This window comes from Antechinus flavipes, chromosome 1 (assembly GCF_016432865.1).
Source record: "Antechinus flavipes isolate AdamAnt ecotype Samford, QLD, Australia chromosome 1, AdamAnt_v2, whole genome shotgun sequence".
Classification (NCBI taxonomy): Eukaryota; Metazoa; Chordata; class Mammalia; order Dasyuromorphia; family Dasyuridae; genus Antechinus; species Antechinus flavipes.
Window position 1 is genome coordinate 146,215,182 of NC_067398.1, and position 27,451 is coordinate 146,242,632.

General features: G+C 32.6%; 2 protein-coding genes across 7 annotated transcripts in view; one reads left to right on the top strand and one right to left on the bottom strand.

The window, feature by feature from the left end:
• The window catches only part of KIF2A (kinesin family member 2A), a 90,067-nt gene extending 67,552 nt beyond the window's left edge, over window positions 1-22,515 (top strand). For 2 of the 5 annotated variants that reach the window (XM_051991114.1, XM_051991122.1), the window contains exons 14-21: window positions 4,841-5,045; window positions 8,320-8,430; window positions 9,503-9,570; window positions 12,181-12,294; window positions 13,600-13,750; window positions 19,063-19,164; window positions 20,687-20,822; window positions 21,846-22,515. In XM_051991114.1, the coding sequence (XP_051847074.1) occupies window positions 4,841-5,045; window positions 8,320-8,430; window positions 9,503-9,570; window positions 12,181-12,294; window positions 13,600-13,750; window positions 19,063-19,164; window positions 20,687-20,822; window positions 21,846-21,931 (973 nt within the window). In that variant the 3' untranslated portion in view covers window positions 21,932-22,515. The remainder of the gene's footprint in view (window positions 1-4,840; window positions 5,046-8,319; window positions 8,431-9,502; window positions 9,571-12,180; window positions 12,295-13,599; window positions 13,751-19,062; window positions 19,165-20,686; window positions 20,823-21,845) is intronic. The other 3 variants (XM_051991128.1, XM_051991134.1, XM_051991118.1) reach the window with 2 other exon arrangements.
• Window positions 1-27,451, bottom strand: part of DIMT1 (DIM1 rRNA methyltransferase and ribosome maturation factor) — a 46,060-nt gene that overhangs the window by 650 nt on the left and 17,959 nt on the right. The window contains exon 12 of one of the 2 annotated variants that reach the window (XM_051991154.1): window positions 22,274-26,007. The exons of the other annotated variant lie outside the window; for it this stretch is intronic. Within the exon in view, the coding sequence (XP_051847114.1) occupies window positions 25,965-26,007 (43 nt within the window). The 3' untranslated portion in view covers window positions 22,274-25,964. Of the gene's footprint in view, window positions 1-22,273; window positions 26,008-27,451 lie in introns of those variants that run through there. 2 annotated transcript variants of the gene reach the window in all.

Sequence of the window (27,451 nt, forward strand, 5' to 3'; positions counted from 1 at the left end):
AAGAATTGGATACAGTTGAGCAATATGTGTGCTTAATAGTATATAAAAAGTTTAGAAAATCCTTTCTTTCGCTTTTATGGATACTTTTTTTATTGAACAAATCCCAGCCCCTTAGTAAAAAGTTTTCATTAGTTGTGAAAATAAAAATTCACTTGGTGACCAGTCTCACCAAATGTAGTTAAAATGGTTTCTGTGACAATAGTCCATTGTTAACCCTTACTCTAAATATTTCTTTGATATAACCAAGCCAACCTTTGAACTTTTCTTGCATTGGCTTCAAGATCTCTGGTTGATCTTCATGAGTTACCATTTTGTGTGTATATAAAATACTTCAGTAGGTATATGATCTCTTTGATTTCAATACTATATGTTACAGCTTAGTGTCTTCTCAGAAATATCACTGGTTGCACTGTTCAGAGTCCCAAAGGCAATCTCACCAATTTGATCACTAACTCAGTTACAGTTAATTGTCCCAGCTCCTTGTATTATCCTTCTAGTGTATGTATGGAACATAATAAACATTCTTCATCTACTTGGTTTTTCTATGTAGATCTTATAGGACTGCAGATTGAGGGCTATGAAGGAACCTTGAGGTCAATCCCTTCTAATCACTCCATTTATAGATAAGAAAACTCCTTCAGAGTTAATAAATAAACTAGAAAAATTGGCAAAAGAAAAAAATAAGACACAAACTCAGTAAGACCATAATGTGAAGACAGCTACAAATAAAGCCTCAAAGAAAATTGCTAATTGGATTCCAGTCCAACAAGAATTCCTGGAAGAATTCAAGAGAGATCTAAGAGTGGTAAAGAAAAAATTGGGAAAAGAAATGAGAGTGATGGAAGAAAATGATGAAGAGCATTAACAGCTTATTAAAAGAGGCCAAAAAAAAAAAAAAAAACAACTCAATAAAATGACACCTTTAAAAACAATTGCTCTAACAGAAAAAGAGGCACAAAGTTCACTGAAGAAAATAATTCTTCAAAAATTAGAAATGAGAGCTTGAAAGCCAATGATGAGACATCAAGAAACAATAAACTAAATCAAAAGAATGAAAAATCAGAAGACACTGTGAAGTGTGAACTATCTCATTGGAAAAACAGTTGACCTGGAAAATAAATTAAGGAGAGATAGTTGAGCAATTATTGTACTCCCTGAAAACCAACTCAACAAAAGAGTCAAAACCTAATGTTTTAAGAATTTATCAAGGAAAACTTCCTAATATCTTAGATCCAGAAGGTATGACAGGAATTAAAAGACTCTACCATTCACTTTCCCAAGTGAAACTCCCAGCAATATTATAGCCAAATACCAGAACTCCCAGGTGAAGAAAATATTTCAATCAGACCAAGAGAAACAATTCACATAATGTGGCACTGCTGTCTAGGATTGTATAACTTTTAGCAGCTTCCATGTTAAAGAAGTGGAGGGCTTAGAATATGGTATTTCAGAGAACAAAGGAACTAGAATTACAACCAGATACAACCTACCCAGCTTCACTAAATATAGTTTTTAAGGGGAGAAAATGGTAATTTAATAAATAGAAGACTTTCAAATCATTTCTGATGAAATCTGAACAGAAATTTTGACACTTAAACCAAAGACTTGAGAGAAACATAGAAAATAAGTAAAAAGAAAAGAGAAATCATAAGATGATAGATGTTTCACTTAAGAACTTTATCATTAGGCATTTAGGAGTCTATATAGACATTAAACATGAAAGTGAGTAAAGGGGTGAGAAATCAGGATGTACTGGGAGACCCAGGAGAAAAGGGATTAGAATGGGGAAAATTTTCCATATAAAAGAGGAATACAAGGAAGAGTTCTTATAATAAAGGGGAAGACGTAGTGAACAGAGGACAGGGATGCTTGAATGTCAATTATCGAAATTGATTTCATGAAGGAAGAATATATATAATACTCAGTCATGTATGGAAATCTATTTTGCCCAATCGGAAAAGAAATGGAAACGGGAGTGGTGAAGAGAGACAGTGGATTTTATATATAGATGATAGAAGTCATAAGCAAAAGAGACATTTAAGGAGGGACAGGATAAAAAGAGATGGAAGGATAAACAGAAGACAATAGGATGGAGGTAAATACACAATTAGTAATCATAACTGCATGTGAATAGGATGAGCTCACCCATAAAATGAAAGTGAATAGCAAGATGGATTAGAAACCAAAAGCCAACAATATGCTATTTACAAGAGACATACTTGAAACAGAAATACATATAGAATTAAAATAAAGGGCTGAAATAGAATCTGTTGTGCTTCATTTAGCTGAATTTAAAGGCGGGAGTAGGAGTCATGTGCTCCACAAAGCAAAAACAAACATAAACATAATTAAATGATTTAATCAGAAATATTACATTTTTGCTAAAAGATACCATTGACAATGAATATAAAAATTTTTTATAGCAAGTTTCTTTGATAAAGACCTCATATCTCAAATATATTGGGAATGAGGCAAATTTAGAAAAATAAAAGCCATTACTTAATTGAAAAATGGTCAAAAGATATGAATGGACAGATTTCAGAAGAATTCAAAGTTATCTGTTTCACCATTGTTGAGTCATTTCAGTTCAACTTTGTTGTGTTCAACTTTTTAAGATCCTAAAGATCTTGTTTGGGGTTTTCTTGGCAAAGATAACATTTCCTTTCCAGCTCATTTTATAGATGAGGAAGCAAGTGACTAGCCCAGGGTCTTACAGCTAGTCCAGATTTAAACTCGGGTTGAACTGACTCCAGGCCCAAAGCTTTTATCTCAGATACAATAATGATCTGTTAGTTCACTTGTGAATTGAGTCTTATTCTGGAGAACAATTTCAAACTATGGGCAAAGAACTATAAAACTGTGTACATCTTTTGAACACTTAAGTAGATCTGTACCCCAAAGAGAATAAAGAAAAAAGACAAATGTTTTATATATATATATACAAATATATAGCTAGTCTTTTTGTGATAGCAAAGAATTGGAAATTGAGGAATTGCTAAAAAAGTTGGATCATTTGATTATGATGGAATACTATTGTGCTATAAGAAATGAAGAGGATGGTAATTCCAAAAAAAGAAAGAAAGAAATACGGTAAAACCGTTGTGAATTGATTCAAAGTGAATTAGAGAAGAACTGGGAAATAATTGTACACAGTAACAGCAGTGTTATAATGATGATCAACTGTGAAACACTTGGATATTCTGATCAATATAGTGATCCAAAATAATTCCAAAGGAATCATGATGAAAAAATGCTGTCTCTAGTTGAGAGAACTGATGAACTCTGAATACAATTTGAAATTTAATTTTCTCACTTTAATATTTTTGCCCTTTTTTGTTATGATGGCTAATATAGAAATTATTGCATGATTTCAGATGTATAATTAATTATAATTTTGATTAACTCCTTAGGAGTGGACAGGGATTGGAAAGAAGAAGAGAATTTGGAATTCAAAATTTTAAAAGAATGTTAAAAATAAATTAAAAATGAGTTTATTTTTTTAAAAAAGGAAAAGACCACAGATATGAGTAGGGAATAGTGCTTGAGTTGTGTTGTATGCTATGTGCTGTGAAAGAACCCAGGAATTCTCTGAGCCAGAAATGAGGAAATTGCATTTTAGGAAATGGTGGACATTAGTTTGAAGGTATCAGAGACAAGGGATTTAATATTATTTACGGGGAACAATTAGCAGTGGCATTTTGAATGGAAATGGGAAAAGAAATACTATGGAATTCAATTGGAAAGATAGATAGATGAAAGCCATATAATGGGGGTTTTAAATATAATGCTGAGGACTTTTCATTTTATTCTAGAGGTAAATGGGGAGCTCTGAAGAGTTTTTGAGTAGGGTAATGAACTAACTGGAAGAACAAGATTGTATACAGAGAAAGGAGAGATCATAGTGAGGATGCAGAATAGTTTTAATAAAGAAAAAGAGGAATGAGGTTGAAAGTTGTCTTCTGGATCTTGGAGGTGAAGTCATTATTGGACCATGAAAGGCTGTGACTATCGCAGAGAGTGGTTGAGGTGGAAGGAAAATGGGAGTAGTTTAGAAGGTTGATTAATTAATGGAAAGAAGGCCAGGAACTTAGATTTGTATGTTAAAGTCCTTGAGAGTAGGAGGGTTTGGGTGCAGATATTGACTCTGAGCAAAGTACTAGACTCCTTGTGAAAAAATTAAGAATGTCTTGAAGGACACTATATGCCTCAATTAAGGAAATGAACTGATTTATGAAGTGAAACTCAAAGGAAGAGAGATTACAAAGGTATTAGTAGCTTAGGAGTTCATCTGCAAATGGAAATAGATATCAAGGAATATGTCTACTCCTTCTTTTGGCCCTCAGAGGAAGAGTATTTAATATGAAGAGGGTGTCAGGAAGCATTTTCTTCTTGGGAACACTACTTCACATATGGACAAGCATGGATAAGATGTAGTATGCATCTTTTGAGGAAAGACATATTAATGAGATTAGAAACTTATGGATGTATACATTTATATTCAGTGGTTTTTATGGTCTTACCATATCACTGGGATGATGACAGATTACTTTTGCAAGCTTGAGTGTGTGTTTTATTTGATCATTGTTATTTTATAGTGTTCAGTTTTCAGAATTCAATACTGTTTTCTTCAATAACTATTCTTAGATATAAAATACAACCATATGAATTCCATTTTAGTTGAATGTTTCCAAGATAGTAGACAAACTTAAGATATTTGTTTCCTACTTAAATAATGAAAGGCGTTTATATTTTTATGTCCATTGAGTTTTCATAATCAAGTATTGCCATTGAAATATTATCACGTGATATGGAACTGACAGTTTATTTCATCTAATTTTAGAACGTCTGGTCAGACATCTGCAAATGCACATTCATCTCGGAGCCATGCAGTCTTTCAAATTATCCTCAGAAGGAAAGGAAAATTACATGGCAAATTTTCTCTCATTGATTTGGCTGGAAATGAAAGAGGAGCAGATACTTCTAGTGCAGATAGGCAAACCCGGCTTGAAGGTGCTGAAATTAATAAAAGCCTTTTAGCACTCAAGGTAAATAAAATATATTCAGTCAATAAAATGAAAGTCTTATTTTTTTGTTTTCTCTTATTTCAGAACACAGGTTTCTACCTCTACTCCCTTGATGTAAGACAAGACTTGTAAATAAGCATTTTATATTCACATCTATACTTTACTTAGTATTTATTCCCTTTATAGGTATTACCAATTTTAGGGGAGTGACTGAAAGTGTATAATATAGTTTTAAGGTTCCTTATAGATTGTGCTCCTGTCAATTCAAATCACTGCAGTTTTGGTCTGATTTACTTCTTAATCCATCTGGACTATATTGTCATTCAGTTTATAACTTTTCATATTGCCAAAGAGATAGTGCTCTGTCTTTCCCCAAAGAAAGGAAAGGAAACTAATGTGTGTAATTTGTTCTTGATGAATCCATGTTGGCCCTTCCTTTTTAAATACGAGGAAGATATTCTAGGATTTTTGTAGAGTTAAAAAGTCAAGCTTTCTGATCTTTAGTTTGGGGAATCTACCATCCTCTTTTTCTTTTCATATCTGGGACATGCCTGTCTCCAATTCTTACAATTTTTCTCAAAGATCATCAATGGCACTTGTTTGCAAGTTCTTTCAGTAAGCTGGGATATCATTTATCCAAGTTTGATGACTTAACCTACTGTGTAATTAACTAAAAGTACACCAAGTTTACTCTAACCAACTTGCTACTTATTTTGGATTTCACTTTTTTATTAACCATTTTTGTTCTCTTCTGCTTTCAAGGCTGAAAGTTAATATCATTGGTAGGTAAAAGAGAAGCAGCTTTTAGAGAGTCGCTCTTAGACTTTCTTAAAATATGAAATAGAACAGTTGGAGACAGTTATTTAGGCTAAATATTATCTTAAAGATATATTTTGATGGATCTGTTGTCTGATTAGTTGTAGCTACATCTTTTATGAGTGCATACTACATATAACCTACCCACACCTCATTTCTGGTGCATATTAGGTTGTCCTTTGTAAGTTACATCTAGCTCCATGTGTTCATATCATGTATCCTTAATATTTCTTGTCTTGCATTTAAATTATTTGTGCTACATAGTAATCAGCTTATGCTAATCATCCTTTGCACTGATCTTCAAGTCAATTCAATTTTGATTCTTTTGAGAACAGTCTTTTATGATTCACAGCTATATATATCATCACTGAGAGATTATAAACATCTTAAAATAATTTAAATTATTTTGTACTGCTTATATTAATTATTAATTGAAATCTATTTTTATAATTTTTAAAAGTTAGAAATAAGAGCTTATGTGACAAGGAGCAGTTTGAAATTATTGAAAATGCTACTTACTCAAATGCTTTTCAATTGGGTCTTTTTTTACTGTGTAGATAAATAAACAGATCTCTTTAATGGCCTTGAGTCTCATTGTTGAGTTCTCGTAGTGTTCCAGAGCTAGATACTAGCAGGACAATGGCATTTGCAAAAAGAGGCATCTGGAGAAACTGTACTGGCATAGGTTTGGGAACTTGGGTATGAAGTGTAAGAATAGGCTTTTGTGGGGTTTTATTTTAAATTGAAGAAAAAGACTTCATACTTTTATTCTGAAAGATACATAAGAGTTATTCTCTTGTTAAAGCCTAAGTTTTGTTTTGTTTTGTTTTTTCTGAGGCAATTGGGGTTAACTGACTTGCCCAGGGTCACACAGTTAAGAAGTGTTAAGTGTCTGAGACTAGATTTGAACTCAGATCCTCCTGACTTCAGGGCTGGTGCTCTATCCACTGTACTACCTAGCTGCCCCTGAAGTCCTAAGTTTTAATGTTTCTGTGATAATTCTTTAAATTCTAGCTCTACAATCATAGAACTTGAGTATTTAAAGAAATCCTTTTAAAGATTTAATTTAATTACATGAATAATGTGTGCATGAAGATTAGCAAAGGAGATTGAGAAGGAAGTTAAACAATTTAAAGAAATTGTCATCTGATTAACATCATACACAATAAGAAGTCATTCTACAATGACTGATAGTCATCTTTCACTTACATATTCCTACCGCTCCAATAAGCCTGTTCTTATAAGTATCATTCAGCCAAAATGTGCTTAACAAATATTAGTGTGTATTTATTTCATTCAATTAAATATTTACTATATGTTAACTGTGTATGAAGCAAAACTTCTTGTATTTTATAATAAGTCCATAGTATAGCAAAACAAATTCCCATTTTTATGATGACCCAAAAAGTGTCTCATTCTGCATCAGTTGTCTTTTAATTTCTAGAGAAATGAATAGCTTTGATCAGTGTTCTTAAGGCTTTCAAAATTGTTTTTAATGTTACAGTAATTTTGTAAATTATTCTGCTCAGTTTACTCATCATTTCATACAAATTCAAATTTTTACTTGAAACTTTCTCAGAATGTCATACACTATTTTTTTCATATACCAGAATTTCTTCTGCCATTCCTTATTTGGTGGGCACCCCTTTAATATTGATTTTTGTTGCTACAAAATGTGCTGTAAATATTTCTGCACATAAGTACTTTTTCTTTCCTTCTTTGAAGCACACAGACATACTAGTGGTGCCTCTGGGTCTCTTGCTTCCAAATTACCTCCCAGAGTTGTTGGATAATCTTAATCCCCTTTTGCCCTCTCTCTCCCCCCCCCACCCCCCTTTTTGATCCAGATTTGCCAAGCTATCTGGAGTGTCATGGAACTTCAGAATTGCTTTAATTTTCTTCTTTTTTTTTTTTTTCTAATTACTGGGCATTTAGAACTTTTTTTCCCCCCATATAGCTATTGGTTGCTCATATTTTTCTTTTTTTCTTCTTCTTCAGATTTCTTCCTTAGAAAAATGCCAGCTCACATACCATTTATCATTTGAAGAATGGTTGTTCTATATCTTGAAAATGTGGCATTGTCTGCTTAATTTCCTTTAAATTTTTTCCAACATATTCAGATTAACTGGACTTATTAAGTATATTTGGTCTCAGTGCTCTAAAGTATTTATTGAGATTTCTAAAATATTTAAAGTTTAACACTTCATTTTTATGATGTGAAAATTCTTTTTAATACTGTTTCTAAGATTCTAGAAATCTTAAGATTTTAGGTATTATTTCAGTAACACATTTTCTCTTTTCTTCACTTTTCTAGGAATTAGAGCACTTGTGAGAATTTTCAGGATATTTATAGTTTCAGTAAAACTTGTAGTAAAATGTTAAGTGCTATATCAGGAGCAGCATTTAAATATTTAAATTTTATTTTTGAGGAGAATTTCATAGAAAACTGAAATATAAATCTTGATATCTTCATTTTCAGGAGTGCATCAGAGCCTTAGGTAGAAATAAACCTCATACTCCCTTCAGAGCAAGTAAACTCACTCAGGTGCTAAGAGATTCATTCATAGGAGAAAACTCCCGCACATGCATGGTAAGTTTTTGTTTGGGGCAGGGGAGGCAGAGAAGAGGGTGAAATCAGACTGATTCATTTCAGAGTGAGAGTAAGGACCCCAGTGTGATACTGAGGTTGTGAACCTAGGTTACTAGAACATAGTAGTATTCTCTACAGTAACACTTAGGAATTTAGGAAGAAAGATGATGAATTCAGTTTTCTATACGTGTTGGTTTAAGATGTCTATGAAACACCCTGTTCTAGATGCTGAATTGGCAGTAGATGATTGCACGATGGAAATTAGAAAAGAGGTTAGTGTTGGACAATCAGATCTGAGTCATCTGCATAGAGACTAGGACAGAAAGCAAGAGAGGAGATGAGATTACTAAATGAAAAAAACAGAATCTTCAGGGATCCTTACATGAATAATGTGTGCATGAAGATTAGCAAAGGAGCTTGAGAAGGAAGTTAAACAAAACCAAGAGAGAGCATGGGCACAAAAACCTAGAGAGGAGAGTATAAGGAAGTTAGGGATAGTGTCACAGGCTGTAGAGAGAAGTAAAAAAAAGCTTTTAGATTTGTTAGTTAAAAGGTCATAACTGACTTTGGAGTAAGTAGTTTAAATAGAATGATGATAGTAGAAAACAGACTACAAAGTCAAGAGAGTAAGAAAAAAGAAAATAGCACTCTTAGGAATAGATAGCAGTCACAAGGAATTTAAGCTGTAGAAGTAAATAATAGCTAATTGGATTAGACCCATCCATGAAGAGCTTTTGGGGGTTGAGGGAGACAGCATTGGAGGCAATAAGAAAGCAATCAACAAATAGGAAGAGGGAAAGATTAGTAAGCGTGGAGGGATAAGAGAGGGAACTCTTATGGAGGAGGCAGGGTGAATTGTATTGTTTGTAAGTTGCCATTGTAGGTAACCTTTTCGAGGAAACTTAACTACAAATGAGAGAAGATATATAAGTACTTTATCTCATAAGTTTAATTCATTTATTATGCCTCATGAAATCTTCACCTTTATCTGTGTGGGGCCTATTATTTGCTTTCTGTTGTCTTGATCATTTACCACAGACTTTCTTGACTTTTGCATTTTGTTTTCCCCTAGATTGCTACCATCTCTCCAGGGATGGCATCTTGTGAAAATACTCTTAATACATTAAGATACGCAAATAGGTATGGCAACTAGTTTTCCATTTGGGAATTTGAGAGGGGGATAAGAGAGATTTGACTACATTTAAGCACAGTTATGAAAATTATGCCTAATTAAGACACCTTCATTCTTTGCAAATAGAAGTTTCTCAAACCCTCATTACTCATGGGTTTTTCCTCAATTTCTAAACATTAATTATATAATTGTTCTTCTGATGTTAAAAATGAGGGGATCAAGTGATAGCAGTAGAAATTTTATTGTACTGTTTTGTATGAGTCTTTTTGTTTTTGTTGGCATTAAACAATAAGTTAAACGTTTACTGTGTTAAGTGGCACCAAAGATATAAAGAAAAGACACAAATACCCATTAAAACATAGCAGTACTAACACTTAAGACTTCTTCATATATGGTAGTTTTGAATTGGTCAGTATAATTCATAGCATCAATAAAAAGATTTCTTCACTCTCAGTCAGTGAGAGTTCCAAAGAATTTGGATTGGAGCCCATTTGTTTACTTTGGTTCCTACAGAACATTTATCCCCACTAGGAATAGATAGCTCTTTCTGATTCATTGATTTTGTATAGATTCTTTTTTTCATATTTCCTGACATATTAACTTAGACTTCAAATTTGTAATAAATAAATCAATAAATGCTAATGGAGGTTGGAACAAAAGTAGCTTTAATTTCTTTGTGTAGTGGAATATAAATCTCTTATTAGGGCATAATTGTGTTTCATATTTGTATCCCCAGTGCCTCACACATATTTGCTTACTAAATACTTGTTTATTAGCTATAAGTACCTAATTAAAATACATGTTTACCATTATCTATATATTTATAATGTATTATGTATATGTAATCTATATAATGTTAAAAGTGTAGATCCATTTCTAAATTTAACCCTTGTATCATTTGAATCCTTAGTAGACATAAACCTACATAACTCAAATCAATTTTCAGGGTCTTTAGGATTTTATTATTAAGAAGGGGACCCTTGGGGCAGCTAGATGGCACAGTGGATAGAGTACTAGCCCTGAAGTAAGAGAACCTGAGCTTAAATGTGCCCTCAGGCATTTAACACTTCCTAGCTGTGTGACTCTAGGCAAGTCACTTAATCCCCAATTGACTCAACAAAAGAAAAAAGAGAAAGAGAGAGAGAACTCCTGATATAGGAGACTCATATCTATGTGTGTTTGTGGGGGAGCGGTGGGGGAGAAGAACAAATATACTTTTGAACATTTCCATGTTGTGTCTTACAATTTGGCTTAACACCATCTTTTGGGGGTGGCTCAAATTTAAAACAAACAAACAACCTTTCCAAATGCTGGGCAACCTCTCTTAAGCATGAATTGCTTTCTCCAAGTTGAAAATAAAATTTTGATTAAGAAACTAACAAAACTCCATGTCCAAGAAAAGGGAATTTCTTCCCTTTTAGACCAAGATATAAAAAAGTTACATTGTATTTACATTGGAGACTTCTCATTGACTTGTAACAGTTTTAACATCTAACTGTCAAGTTGTTTTTTTTTTTAATGGTTTAAAAAAATTAGTGAATCATAGAAGTAGAAGGAATTTTAAGACAGTGAATGCCTAATTGCAACACGTTTGTCCATTCCCTACATTCCTGCTGATTTTTAAAGACAATTTACAATTGTCTTTGGTAACATAACACTCTTATAGTTTAAAAAAAGCTTTTGCTTTCATTAAGACCCATCTTTTCATTTAGTTCTCCCAAGACATGGAAAATAATTGGTCAGCATTTAATGTCTTTTAATAAAGAACTAAATTAAGTTTATTAACTCATTCAAGTTATCTCATAATGGTCTAGTTATATTTCTATTTTTGATTGAAATATGATATAATTACTAATCATTTTATTTGTAGCATAACAATAATTAGTTGATAGTTTTAAGATGTGCAAATATTTTGTTATGCTTGCATTTATAATGAAAGAATTTAGCGTACTAAATTGCAGACTGTACTTTCTCAAGAAAGTAAATATTATAAAGGTTGAAGAGCCAAAGACCCAAAACACCTTATGTATTTGTACTATTAAAATGAGTATAAATTCTCTGAATGTTCATGATAACCATGATGAAGCAAAATAGAAATAATCAGATATTATGGTACAGTCCAAAGTCAGGGCAAGCAGTGTTTAGAAAAATAAGAATTGGTTTTCAGATCAAAGAAATAAAGGGTTTTGGTGACTTTGATAAAATCCATTTTAGAATACAGTTGTGAGGATTGCAATGCTGAAATTGAAGAAATGTTGATGATTTTTTTAAGAATTGTATGAATTAGTAATGTAAGGGGGAAAATAAGAATGTAGCTTGAAAAAGGAATAATATAAAGGAACAGATTTGCTAAATAAAGGCATATTTCTAGAAAGGGGCACGAGGAGTAGAAAGGATTGCCATAGAAGAATAAAAATATAAGAAATATGGGGAACAAGAAAGAGGTTGGTTCTTGAGCCCAACAAACTATCTTATAGTAATAGGTTAGATAAGAAAAAATGTTTGGTTTTATTTTTTAAGCAATTTCAGTGTGATAAATGAGGTTATGGAATTTACATGTACACAATTGTCTTTACAAAAACATTTTCTTTTAATTTGCTGCTGTTTTGGTGCTGCAGAGTAAAGGAGTTTGGAATTAGTCCATCAGACATTCCCTTCTCACAGGGTAGTGGCAGTCGCTCTGATCTCTCTCCTTCCTATGAGTATGACGACTTTTCTCCTTCGATCACCAGGTCTACATCATTCTATGCATAAGATCCTTATTATTTTTAAGTTTTTTTTTTTAGATGAATTTAAAAACAAAATAAAACATTGTTCTTCCTTGCCATAAAGCCATTATATTTTGTTATTCTCATTTCATTTTTCCAGGTGGTGGTCCTGCATGATGTTATCTTTTGTTATTATTCATTTATGTGTCTAAACTATTTCCATAGAATTCAAGCTTGCTTAATTCCCTTCATATTTATGTAATTTTTTTAAAATGATGATGTCACCTTTGTATATATTAAGTAGAATAGTTCTGATTTATATAATTTTATAATAAAGCTGCTTTGTTTTTGTTTTTTAGTAAAAATTATTAATGGCAGTTGCATGTTAAATCATTTTATGCCATTTGTTAAAAAATATTATGACTTGCTCTTTTTATGAATTTTTTTCTTTTCTTCAAATAGCATACTCCCCCACTTGTAAATGTATAAGTGATTGATAAACTTATTCATTTTTTAAAGTAATAATGATAAAAGTAACAAATAATAATAATTTTTTTTGAAGATAAAAGAAAAATGATTGCTGTATATATTTTCTCCTTTATGGCAAAATGTACTTTAGCACACCAAATAAATAAATTAATAAATTAATAAGCAAATAAATAGATAGGTAAATAAATAAATAAATAATGGCATGTTTTCCATGCCAGAGTATTTTGGAAAAATGACTATGATCAGTTGGGTGTTTAAAATGTTACCTAATTGTTTAATATTAGTAATAACAACACCAATATAGTACTCATAAGTTTTCTATAAGCCTCACAATGGTCTTGTAAGGTAGAATAATGTATCTTATTCCTATTTGCAAATGAGAAAACAATCTTAGATTAAATTAATCTGCTTAAAATCACATTAGAGTAGAGCTAGAGTTAAAATTTAGATTTCTTAACTCTTAAGTTCATTGTTCTTTTCATTATACTATACTGTTTTTTTCCCTGTTACTAGAATTCAGTCATTGAAATGTTTCCTACTTCATTCCTTCCCATATCTTACTTATCTATAGTAACTGTTTGTTTTCATAATAGTAATTAGTTTTTATAATAATTATATGATAGGATTATTAAAGTGATTATGAAGTAGTCTAAATTAAATCAGAAATGTAAATAACTATTTTATTAGTGTTCTTCCAGACTTCAGAAAAATAATAACTTATGAAGTTGCCATCATCATTCTTATTAAGTGAATGAAAGTGCCTTCAAATCATAAAACTTACTGTATTGGTTTTACTGAATGAATCTTTGCTCATTTACAGTATTCTCTGGATTTTTTAAGGGTAAAAGAATTGACTGTAGATCCAGCTGCTGCCGGTGATGTCCGCCCAATTATGCATCATCCTCCAAATCAAATTGATGATTTAGAGACACAGTGGGGTGTAGGGAGTTCACCTCAAAGAGATGACTTAAAACTCCTTTGTGAACAAAATGTAAGTATAGCGTAATATAACCATGTTAATTTAATGGTATTATGATCTAGTAAGACTAAAGATTACTTTCTTAAATTACTTTTAACTAATCTTACAAGTCTTGACATATACCACTGTTTTGCTTTATCATGTCATTGTTTCCTTTTAATCAATTGAAAATATTGTAATAGTTCAGGTAAGTCCCAATTAAGACAAATAATGGGACCCTTACCATTTGCAACTTATATTTCCAATGGGCTAGAGCCAATGACTTTATTTTATTTATTATTTATTTATTATGTTATATAATTATAACTTGGCACAGAGGTATGATTTCGTCTTGCAATTAAATGGGAAATGATCTGAGGCAGGTGAGTTACAGAGTTGATTTCATATTGTAGAATGATGCATTTCTGGAGATTTTGAAACCTCTACTTGCCCTCTCCAATCATAAGCCAGAAGAAACCCCAGGGCAGAGTACTAAAGAGATATGAATTTCAGAATTGATGTCATTTTGCATGTGAAGTTTTTGTAGGTCGTGAAATGATCAAAAGAATGTTGCTCAGTAAAAGAATATTTGTATTAAATGGAGAGATCTTGCCTAGTTCCTATGATTTGTAAAGAAAGGCCACAAATACAGAATTTCTTTCAGGCCTGTGTAGGAGAAGAACATATTGTCCATAGGTTTTATACATCTTTTAGTGCTTATGTGAATTAGACAACTGGGCTATCCTGCTCAGCTCCTGTAGCCTAAGTAAAGAAAGAAAATTCATTTTATCAGGTTGAGTATGTGTATGTCCATTATTATGCTAAATGTTATGGAAGACAAAAAATTATACTTAGACTAAAACCGTTTGGAAGGGCTTCATGTTGAAATGGATTTGAGCTAGGCATTGAAGGGTAAGAAGAGGTTTACTTAGGCAGAATGGAAGAAGCAGCATTATAAATAATGGCAAAGTAATACCAAAAGTACAGAAATGTTCATTAATGAACATAGCATATATGAAGGTGGTAATGAGGAAACTAGCTTAACAGAGTTCAAAATTAAAGAAAAAAAAGGTTTATATAAAAAAAAATTATTTAAAATTTAATCAACTTGTTAGCATTTTCTCTCTTAAGTATAAACTAGGGATTGGCAGACTACTGTCAAGAATCAAATTTAGCTGGCAAGCTAAGAATAGATTTTCTTTAATTACAAATTAATTACAAAAATTCTTTAAAATGTAAAAAATTTTTTGCCCGTCTTAATATGACCTGATTTGCCCTGAGGATTGTAGTTATGCCTATCCTTGGTCTAGATAATCCAACAACTCAATAAATTAAACCTTGATTTGTAGTGTTAGCTGGTTTTTTTGAGACATAAATGCTTAAACTATAAATTTAACAATTGCATCTCTGGAATCTGTTGGAGCTAATTCATATGTGCATACATTCATATGTGCAATGAATGTCAATGAGAAATTTGGGGGACACTGGGATTGGCAACCTGGGATATTGGAAGGATGTTAGTGTCCTTGATGGTGGTAGGACCTGTTCAGTCCTATTTGGAATAGGGTTGACTCTCAGAATAGTATTTTCTGGGGAAAAAACATAGTCAGATGGATTTCTTGCAAATTGAGAGCTAGGGAAAAGAAAAAAGGAAGAAGGGAAGGAAGGAGAAAAAAGAATAAGGGAGGGAAGGAATATTTTGAGATGAGGTCACAGAGAAGGAAAATTAATTGTCAAGGTTCTAATACCCTTTCCACTATTCTACTCTGATCTCATTGAATTCTATCTTAAATTAAAATTTTTGCCATATAAATTTCCAATTCTCCATGTGTCAGAATTGGGTATTTTCACTACTATAAATGTATGTGCAAGCACAATATATAGTACTTTATATACTATGGAAATTGAGTGAATCACACTGACTTCATCTCATAAATCAGTTCTGAATCTAGCATAGTTTCTTTTCAAATCACTTAGAGGGTTCAGTTCCTATCTTAGGAGAAAATTTTTTTCAATTACATGTGTCTGGGAAGCTGGATCACCTCTATATATGCTGAGACCCTTTAACTAAAGACCTAGATTATGTTGGCCAGAAATTCAGGTACATTCAAAGATTGATACAAAGAGTTTTCTCAGTTACATATCTCAAAGTAACCCATGTGTCTTATCAGAAAATTAGTCCCATATTGAGTAACTTATTATTTTCATGTTCCTTTGATTAAATACAAACAGGTGAGGAGGGAATGGTTGGAATACACACACCCTTTTTTTCTGATTTCAAAAAAATCATACTTACTCATTTTCCTTTTGGAAAGTTCCTAATCTTTTCTCCAGTTTAAAAAAAAAATCAAATTACCTAATTTTGTGTCCTGGATAATTGTTTTCTTTTAATTAATTGGTCTTGATTGTTTTTAATACATAGGAATTGGTCTCACTTTTTATTCAAGATCATTTGTTATACCTATTTTGGTAGTAAAATGTAGAGCTTAGATTGTTTCTTCTGTTATTATTCAACACAATACTTTTATCTCATTTGATGTTTTTAAGGACTCTAATTATTATTCTTATTGTGGTATAATTTGGGTCTGAGAGGATTGAGAGATTAAAAAGGTATTTGAAGATTTGGTTTGGTATAGTGAATTGAGTAATTATATTTAGCAGTCAAGAATGTCTAGGTTCAAATTCTGCCTTCCATACTTAGCAGTGTAACTATAGATAAGTCAGATAACTGAAGCTCCATTTTCCTCAATTTGTGCCAGTGAAACAGTATTTTTGATGAAATGGATATAACAATACTTGTACTTGTATCATAGATTTTTCATCAAGTTCAAATGATATGTTGTAGTCTATTTTTAAAAAATTTTAAAACATTACACAAATAAATATCTTCTTATTTCAGTAATTCAGGGTCTGAACTAGAGTCATAGAAGGAGATACACAGAGTGTTAGTGATAAATCAAAGAGAACTTTCAAAAAACAGAAAAACTGGATAGACTTAAATTTAGGGACAGTTAGAGGAAAGCATCCCAAAGTTTCTAGCACAGAGGGAGAGGGATGAATAATGTTAATACTGTTAGAAAAGGAATCCCTGAAAAAAAAGGATGAAAGTGATTTTTTTTAAAAGTTTTTAGTTATTTCTTTCTTTGGTATACTTAACAAAGACCTGTCATTTCATCCTGGTGTAGATGCTTTATTCACTAACTGTAATAACAGTCTTTTACAGACTAAAGTGTATCTTTTACAGGTAAAGTGTCCTAAGATGAAAAGCTCTCTCAATCTAGGTGGGTTCTTAACAAACATTTTAGTTTCCATGGACTTTTCTTTGGAAGCCTTTCCAAATTTAGGACTTAACAGAGCTGCTACTGACTTCAAGCATTTAATGTCACCTAGAAGTCCTACAGAGACATCAGTATAGGACTTTGTAGAATGCTTGGTAGTATCATTATGAATATTGAATAATAGCTAAATTCTTTGGATCAAAGGCTCAAACTCTATAAAGCTCTCAAGAACATAATTATGATTGTTTCTTGATGAAAATTTCAAATTAGAGAATTCTCTCTTTTTAAGATGACATTAAATGAGGAGATAATAAAAGTAGTACAGTTTTAAGATTTGGGGACTTCATTAAGAACTTTTTGCTGCCAACAGCAGGATATCTCTTCTTGAACTTTAAGAAAAAGTTAAATTCATAGTTGGGTGGGTTTGAATTAATTTTTTTCAGCTAGAACTTTTTTTTTTTTTTTCACAAGAACAGTAGAATTCAAAAACAGTTCACTAAACTTGAAGAATACATTGAATATATATTATGGGCCAGAGCTCTGAATTTGAAAAAGTCTTCTTACAAGATGTTAAGTCAGTGGAATCGATAAAGACAATGGTTATCTAGTTTAGTATGGTGCTTAATAGTTCTCTAGTTCCTTACATATACTTAGTACTTTATATAGTTCTACAAGATTCATACCTATGATGATGTAATTAAAATAGAGCATATAAAGCTGGGACAAACTCAGCCAGAGTCAGAAGCAGAGAAGACAAGTGGACTGGAGGTGGGACCTCAAGCTCTTGGAGCCAAGGAGAGCCAGATTCACTCACTTTATCTCACATCACCATGGTGACAGGGCTTTCCTACTTACCTTTTCCACTGAAACCAAGACTCCAGAAGGCCTTTAAGAAAGCTAACTGGGCCCCAAGCAAGGAAACTAGATTGTGAAGGAGATAATAAAGGATTTGGACTTTAACACCTGGCTAATCTTGTGGTGATTATTCAACTGAAACGAAGGCTGCTCCAGAGACTTCCATAAAACTAAGAACGCTACCATTATACCTCAGAAATATTGTTTTTCATCAAAATACTGTTTCACTATCACAAATTGTATCAACTACAAGAGGCATTGCAGTATAATGGAAAATCCTGGATTCAAATTCCGTCTCTAGAACTCACCAAGCTGTGTGACCATGGATAAAACACTGAGCCTAAGCTTTGTCTTCTGTGAAATGGGGAAGAATAATATTTCTAGTACTTCCCCATTCTGGTATTTAGATCACTTAAGTACTTATAGTACTTTACATCCCTCAACAGAATTGTTACAAAAGTCAAATGAGATAATGTATAATGTGTCAGCTACTGTGATGCTGATGCTGATGTCACTGATGGATTGGTAAAAGGTTTTATAGACTGCTGTAGTTTTAAATTGTGCAAAGATGACCAGAAGTGTCTTTTAAAGAGGGGTCCCTTAAACTTTGGAAGAGAAAATACCAGTATGATAATGGATGTCAGAAAATGGTAATAATCTCTTTTGTTTTAAGCATGGAATTTTAGCAAGTGGATATTTCCTTAAAACTGCTTCCCTTTACATAGTCAGCATGCTTCTAGAAAGTTATCAGTTTTTTGAGGAGTGAAATTCAAAGTGTTTAGGGCAAGGTTTGTTTTCCACTTGCAACCACTTTTCACCCAAGAAATTTTTACATGACTCCAAGCATATATATCTATATAAGTATAGGTATACAAATAAGTATACAAATCAAACATAGATTGATAATAAATCATAAATTATCACAAGCTCCACATTCAATTAGGGTTGTGACCCCAGTTTAAGAAGCTGGGGTTTAGAGAAACCTTTTAAGTGTGGATAATTTGCTTCCATATTGGTAAATTTGATAAAATGAGTTTCATCTTTTGGTCTGCCACAAATTATTGTGATTTTACTATGAAAGTTGCTATATTAACATTATAAATGTTAATTATAATAGTATGGAAATATTAACGTTATCTACTCTAAACAATACCTTTGATGGGGGGAAATAGAATACCAATATTATGTCATGAGATTTTTTTTTTCCCCTAGGAAGAGGAGGTTTCTCCACAGTTATTCACTTTTCATGAAGCTGTCTCTCAGATGGTAGAAATGGAAGAGCAAGTTGTAGAAGATCACCGGGCAGTCTTCCAGGTAAAACATTGTCCAATGTGACTTTTAGAATTTTGAAGATATAATTTTTTGGTCATCTAACCTACAGCAGCCTGATTTAAAATTTTCAGAAGTTTTTCCATGTGTCCTTAGGCCCCCAAAATGTATCCATGGTTATATAATAGAGTCATGTCCAAATTTGAACTCAGGAACCATGAATCTTTTTGATTCTAACTTTGGCACTCTATCCACCATGTATCTTTGGAGATACAGATTGCCTCAGTAATAAATAAAATATTTGGAATGATTTTTTAAAATTCTGATGTTTGTTGAATTAATTTTTGATACATGATTTCATTGAGGAGAAACTTTGCTGGCAGCTTTGTTGTTACAGAATTCTTTTACATTATGTGGAACATCAGAATTTTGTGACATGGTTTAGAAAATATGTCCTAGACTTTAAGAAGGCAGATTTCAAAAACTTTAGAATGTAAAAAGAGAGAATGGCAATCTCTCAGAACTGAAATTCTGAAGATATAAATATTAAATGTTGTAATAGAAGGAAATGGTGAGATGAGAGGAAGCCACAAGAATTTAAATTTGGTTGATAGAGACTTATAAACATTTTCTCTTTTTAGGGCTTATTGATAGTATGCAGACCAATTGTGGGTGTAATATGGTTATAATCCTCTACCTCATGGCCATTCTCTGGTCCCAATTTTGGCTTGGTGTAGGAAGGTAAAATAGCTGGACTCAAGAAACCAGCTAGGTCCAGGCAGAAGACTGATTGGTTCTAGATGGCCTATGGATGTTAGACAGCTGTTAGGAATTTTATACTAAAACGGGTGAACAAAGGGAACTAGGGGGAGAGGGTTCATCTTTTGAGGTTTAGGGCTTTTTTTTTTTTTTTTTTTTTTTAACAAGTGTAACTAAGCTGGCAAGGCTTCAAACATGTATTTTCAGAATTTTATTGGAATAAGAGGGGGGCAGTCCTAATGGATATTCTTATCTTTCCAGCTCTTCTCTCATCTCTTAAGTATAAAGATTCATCATCAAGTTTAAATCAAGTTCCCTGAGACTTTTTAAATTTGATGAGGTTTTAAAAAGAATCTGTACCAAATATGAGAATAAGAGCATGCCACTAAAAATAAATGCAAAAGGATATGCATGCATGGGACCCCTTTAACAAGAATCACAAGGATTTTTAAAATGAAGCACATTTGAGTTGCTTTACCTATAACCATGATACATCTAAAGAGAAAACTTATAGTGCATTCTATGGTCTTTGCAAGGACTGACGGAGCCGACTTTATTCTGACCTATGATCTAGGCATTCTAATGGCAGGCCCTAAAGTGAAGCTTGAGAAATTCATTAGAAATGACAAATTCAGGTCAACATTTAGGGGCCAGATAAAAATCTCTTCTATCCATCTGCCTAAATTAGAAAAATAAATGCTTTTCTGTAAGTTGTCAAGCAAATGCTGTAAAATGTTTGATTCTGTGTTGTGGACATTTGTTAAAATAGCAAGGAAGCTTAAGAGATTTAATTTTTCGTCCTTAATAGGAATCTATTCGATGGTTGGAAGATGAAAAAGCCCTCCTAGAAATGACTGAAGAAGTGGACTATGATGTAGACTCATATGCTACACAGCTTGAAGCAATTCTTGAACAAAAGATAGACATTCTTACAGAACTTCGAGGTAGTTTTCTTTTTATCTTTTAGAAAATGTAATTATTTATATGTATATTGGTTAATAGTTCATGCTGCAATGAGGAGTCAAAGGAACTATTAGTAAAAACTTAAAACTATTTCCATCCTATATTAAACTCCATGGGTCCTTATTAGATACTTATCCTTCCAGGCCTATAAAGACAAGTTTTTTTTTTGTTTTTTTCTTGAGTGGGCAAAGGTCTAAAAAGCATGGACTATTCAGTTCCTTTTGGTATATACTTTTCCCTTGCCCCATTCCTTCGAAAATGACATCTTGTGATTAAAAATTAATGCAATGAAAAGTTCTGTCTACTAATAAAGTAGAAGAAAATGTAAAATGTTTATTGTTCACTGGAATTTACTTTTTTTGTTTGTTTTTGCTGAGGCAATTGGGGTTAAGTGACTTGCCCAGGGTCACACAGCTAGGAAGTGTTAAGTGTTTGAGATTAAATCTGAATTCAGGGCTGGTGCTCTATGCACTGCGCCACCTAGCTGCCCCAAATTCACATTTTTCTAAAAAACAATTTCAAATTCTTAAGTCATTAATTATTTGGACAATGAATATTTATATTTGGTTTATATTTATTTTATGTTGTCAGTGCTATTTGTTCACTATATAGCTTGTCAATGAGAGTAGGAAATGGAGTGGGGGGAGGTATATGCAAAGATTAGGTGAGAAGTCTATTGTTTAAAAATTAAAGTTTGGAATATTATACCAGTGGTATCAAACTCAAATTGAAACAAGAGGCCACATATTGACTTACTTTTTAAATTGTAATGTCTATATTTCATTATATTTTCATTTGTTTTATTAAATATATTACACTTACATTTTAATCTTGTTTATGCTGCATTAGACATGCAGACAGCATGTATCCATCACTTGTGTTTTAGACCTCTTATTATTTACCTTTTATTATTTATTGGCCAGCTGCCCATGTAAAACATAGTTCATTGTATTTTCTAAACATGGAATGAAATATTTATTCTTTTGTTCTTTTCTTTTTTCAAGATAAAGTGAAATCTTTTCGTGCAGCTCTACAAGAAGAAGAACTGGCCAGCAAGCAGATCAATCCGAAGAGACCCCGAGCCCTTTAAAATGGGCACTTGCTGTTAAAGAATCCCCAGAGCTCTCCATACTCTCTTAACAAATTGCTTTGGCTACAAGGGCCATTTGAACATTTAAAAACTTTTTTAAAGTGTCTGTGGAAATGTCCTATTCTTCACTAGAATGACATTTCAATTGTGTGAAACACTCCTTTGTCTACAAAATGCTTTCTAGTCCAGGAGGCAAAATCAAACAAGATTGGGATTTGTGAAGCATTTTGTTTAATGTTTCATTTACTCAAATTGTGAAGCTTACATTTGGAGATCCTTGCCATTTTTTTTTTTTTTTTTTTTTTGGATAATGAAGTAAGACTCTGTGGCCTTTTGTTTTAAAAAAAAAAAAAAAGGCACAGCATTTCACCTGTTCAATTTTCCTACAAAGACCAACTGAGCAGTTTTAAATTGTGTTTGCGTGCATGCATACCTCATCAGTGATTGTACATATCTTGTCCTCTCCTAGAGACAGCTGTGCTCACCTCTTCCAGCTCTGTGCCTTGATTAAGGCTATTGACCCTAAATTTCCTCTTTAAGAAGCACAGCCTTAATAAATGACATTCCTTATTTGTCAGTGTAAATTACCTTTATCGTGCGTATATTTTTAATGTGTGTGCAACTTTTTTGTGTGTGTGATTAGTTCATTTTGGAGGATGTGCCATATCACTGAATGGAACAAAAATCTGTGACAGTGGACAGAGCCACTGGATCATTCCATCTTAAATGTGTAAAAAGAAAATGATCTGGAATTATAACTTCAAATAACATAAAACGTGGTATCAGTTTTGGGGATTTTTTAAATTGTTGTTTTTAGCATTTTATTTGTAAAGAACAAATATATAAATTAATGTAAAATAAAAGGTAACGAAATACTGAGAAAAGTTGTATCTTAGGGTAATACAGATAAGCAATGTGTGTGCCAGTGTGATATTAATGAGAATAATAGTGCAATTCTGATCCATACAAATGGGGTGCCATTACTTAAATGGTACAACTAACAATCTAGACAAGTACCCTTTTCAATAATATATTGTTAAAAGAAAGTGGCTTTTGATGCATGTGTATAATAACTATGGTCTACAGAGAGTTTTGTGGAGTTGGATGGTTGCTTTAAGACAAAGTAGCCATTGCATATTTTCCTTGTACACTGAAATCAGCTAAAAAGTGAGGCAGCTGTGCTGTGAAGAACACATGCACACTTAGTAGCTCCTTCCAACACCTATTTTGTGATCACTGTCATTAAATTTCATTCTCACCAAAAATAAGGTGAGAGTATCCTGCACTTTTTAGATGGCAGCTTTTTTTTTTTTTTTTTTTTTTTTTTTTTGCAGATTAATCTTCAAAGGAAGGTTTGCCATTTCATGTAAATGTTCTGTTGGGTGAAGAATTATAGCTCTCTAGGAGTTCTCTCTGTGTTTCTGTCCAAAAAGTAGATTAACCAACTCTCCTTAGGAAATCATGTTTTAAATTTACTTTGGGAAACTGTTAGCTCATTTAATTCTGAGTAGCAAAAGAGAAAACAATGAGTGGAGAGCTAAATGAGCCAGATTTGCCACTTCAGTATTTGCAACCCCCTTAGGAAGGAAGGCTGTGGGAAGCTCTTATTGCATCATAGTGGAAAAACTCCCTGGACTGTAAACATAAAAATACAAATGTAGATTTTCAGTGTGTTTAATAAATTAAGCTATGGAATAATTTTTAGAGATGAGAATTTACTTCTATGAAATTCCTTGTAAAAATAACGTGAATTTTTTTTGAATCAGGTTCACGTACAAAAGAGTTTAGAGCTGAGAAATGCTTGGAATAAAATTACCACACTCTGTTCCTAAAAAACTTATGTAGAAGTTGCTAATATTAATAAATTATTTTAAAACTAATTACAGTATTGAGATAGTTGCCCATTACCTAAGGAACTGTTTTAATTCAAAACTGATAAGATTGATCTAATTTATAGCTTGGTGTTAAGTGGGGATAAGAACTTTGCATGGAAAAAGACTATTTTGACTTAGAGAAATTTAATATGGCACAATTATTGACAGGCTTTCTACTTATCAAGATTTAAAGTAATTTCAGAACAGTAAAGAAATAAGAAAATCTATGCCATCTGTACCTAATTTAACCTGAGTGTTTAATAATTCATTCAGTTTTTCATAGCATTTTATTTATATAAGGAATGAAATGAGACTAGGGAAGGTTAGGCAGGAAATGTGGTTCATTTGGGTGGCTCATCTGCTAATGGATACTTCCAAGTGGAGAGGGTAGATGCCTACATACATTGTGCTCAGAGCTGAAATAAGAGAATAGGAGCTTGCCCATGTTCACATAGCTCATAACAAATGGGATTTGAAAACCCATATATGATTCCACATTCAGTATTCCTTCCACCCTGTCAAATATACCTAAACTAGTCATTTATAAAAGGGCCAATTTCTAATTCAACTTTTTTGAGTTAGTGATAAGATTAGATTGCTTAACTGGAGAATCTTGCTTAAAGCAAACTTGAGTTTACATAACATGCACAAGAGTTCAATATGATTTTAAAGTATGGAGTTCCTGACGTTTAAAATAAACAAGTTTTTAAAAAGCATATGACAATTGTAGAAGTATGGATCTATTATACCAATGTGAACATTAAGAATCTGAGAACTGGCATACAAAAATTTTCATGCAGTTTATGCCAACATAAAGGCAGTTAATGTCTCGTGGCTAGCCAAGAGCTAGTTTGATAAAAGCAGATTTAATCTGGACACCATAAATAAATGTTGATTATTCAAGACAGTTGGAAGTAAGGGGACCAAACTTTGCTACACTGTACATAAAGTACATAATATTTTGGGATTCCATTAAGATATTAAAAAGTGAAAAAGTCTAAATTTTAGATTTATTTTCTGTATCATAACATAAACAATGATCCACTTAATGCAGTTTTACATTAAGGCCACTAAACTAATGGTCCTAAGCACTGTAAATTGTTTAAAATTGCAAGAGACTTTCCTCATTCAGTCATTTCCTATACTAATGAAATCACAGCAGGTTTAGTCTTAATCCTTTGAAATTGTCTTTACAGAATTTTTTTTAAATCAAGTAATTGTCTTTCCTAGTTGTAAGATAATTTTATAGTACTTTGAATGTTAAAAAACAAAACCAAGCAAAATTTGTAGAGTTTTATTTTCTTTGTTATTTTATATGTATATAAAAGATACAACCAAATCATTAGAGGGTATAATTTTTGTGAGGTGATTGATAATCGTACCAGTGAGACTTCTGATTAGTCAGCAAATTTCATATCTGGGAAAGAGCTTATAGATCTTCTAATCTTAACCTCCCTCATTTGACCATGAGGAAATTTGAGGTCCAGAAAATGAAATATCTTGCCTGAAGTCACATAGGTGTTGCATTATCAGAGATAAACTGAGAATTAATCCTAGGATCCAAATTTCTCTTAATATACCATTCTACCTACTGCAATGATAAGGGCAGATAGATGCAAATGAATAACTGAAAAAGAAAAGTTCATGACAAGAAAGATGAATGTTAAATAAATGGGAGAAGACTGGATAAAGAAAATAATAGAAAAGCTTATCTTATATTTAAAAGACAGCTCATCTATTCCAATAAGTAAACAAAAAAGAAATGGCCCCTAAAAATAGGATTACCACAATAAATAAGAGAGGTTTTAGAACGTGAACAGGTAGAAGTGAAAAGATTCATGTGGTGTTTGTGCGTAATTGCGGCTGTTAACTTTTGGAAAGAACTGTATTTGATCTGGAAGGTCAATGACTTGGCCACTCCATGCCCAAAGTTACATAAAGACTTAATCCTTTAAAAAAAAGTACAGGAGAAATTTGCCCTTTAAAAAAAAAAAAAGTAACATCAGATTGAGAGTTGAGTTTTAGTTATAAAATCTGCAAGGTGGTTTGGTGGTTATCTTTGTGAAAAATATAGATTCACCATCTTCATTTTATCAATAATCCAAGAAAGTAAAATTACAGTTTCTTGTAAAGTTCAGAGTATCCTGTTTTTAGTCAGCCTAAGAAAAATGGATGCCTTCTGCATTGAACACATGTAGCAATCTGGAGAAAAAAAAAAGATGAACATGAAAAAGTAGGTAATAACCCCAAAAGGCCTATACTGATTAAAATTTTGGGTGTGGAAGAACAAAGTCTTAAGTTCCTAACAGTTCACTTTGCTTAAGCAATATTTGATTTTAGAAAATCAGTACTAAAAAACACTTGACAATCCATTATAATAAATTCGATATAAAAATATACTTGAGGGCAAGAAAACACGGGTTCAATCAATCCCTTTTGACTTATTTTTTTACCTGTATGGCCATGGGCAACTAAGACTTCAAAAGTTACAAGTGAATTGCTGATCTGCATGAAGTAATTCCCTCACCAGTACTTGATTCCCAGATGAAATCACATCAGAACTGAAAACAAAAAGGGAGGAATGCTCTCTGCATTAACTGTGACTGCTAAAAACTTATTAGGCTGCCATTCATTTCTAATCACTGAGTTTAGTCTATTTAGGCTTACATTTTGTAGTTAGATTGAAGAGCCCTAGTGTCCCATAGTGTCATGAATTTAGAGTTGAATCAGAGGCTATTGCAACCTTTTACTTTGCAGATGAGAAAACAAGTTGGAAGGTTTAATGTCTCTTTGCCCAAGGTCACCTAGGCAGAATTCACATTGAAAACTCCATTGTAATTGCAAATCGAGTACAATGTATCTTGCAGCTTCCCAAAGCAAGAACCCAATGTGATGTGGAAGGCCATCCCATATAATATGGAATGTTTTGTGCTGCCTATTGGAATTAAGTGGAGGGAAAGTTCTTAATGTACAGATACAGATAGAAATGGAAAACCAGGAATTCCCATGGTTTCACAAGGGCTTGTAGAGTCATGTCTATCTCTGTAACCCTATTTTAGATTTTTTTTGGTTATCATTGCACCACATTTGCCCGTCACAAAACTTTAGGGTAGAATTAAAAAAAAAAAAAGACAAAAGCTGGCTCTGAGATTAGTCAGCATGTGCCTGGAGATACACAGAGAGGCAAAATGTAGTCTTTGCTATTGAGGGGCTCCCAATCTAAGAGGTAGATGACAAACAGCTACTTAAAGCCTCCATTTTCATGCTATACTTCTTAATTAGGAAGAATAGGAAATATCTGGCAAAGGATGTTATAATGGAAAGAGAACCACAGAATTAGCAAAGTGCTAGGTTTAATTTGCATTCACTACTTCTAAGCAGGACCAAGGCATTTCATCCCTATAAGCCTACTTTATCTCCCACATAAGGATAATACCTGTAGTACTTAACTCATAGGACTGTTAGGAGAATCCAATGGGAATATCTAGTGGTTTGTATACCTTCAAAGTGCTATGTAAGTAAATAAATGCCAGCTCTTATTAGGGCATGTATAATGTGGGTCTCTAGTTGCCCATTGGGTTTTTTTTAACTTCTTATGTGGAGAATGAAATGAATACTAAAAGATGCAACTATACCTTGCTAGATA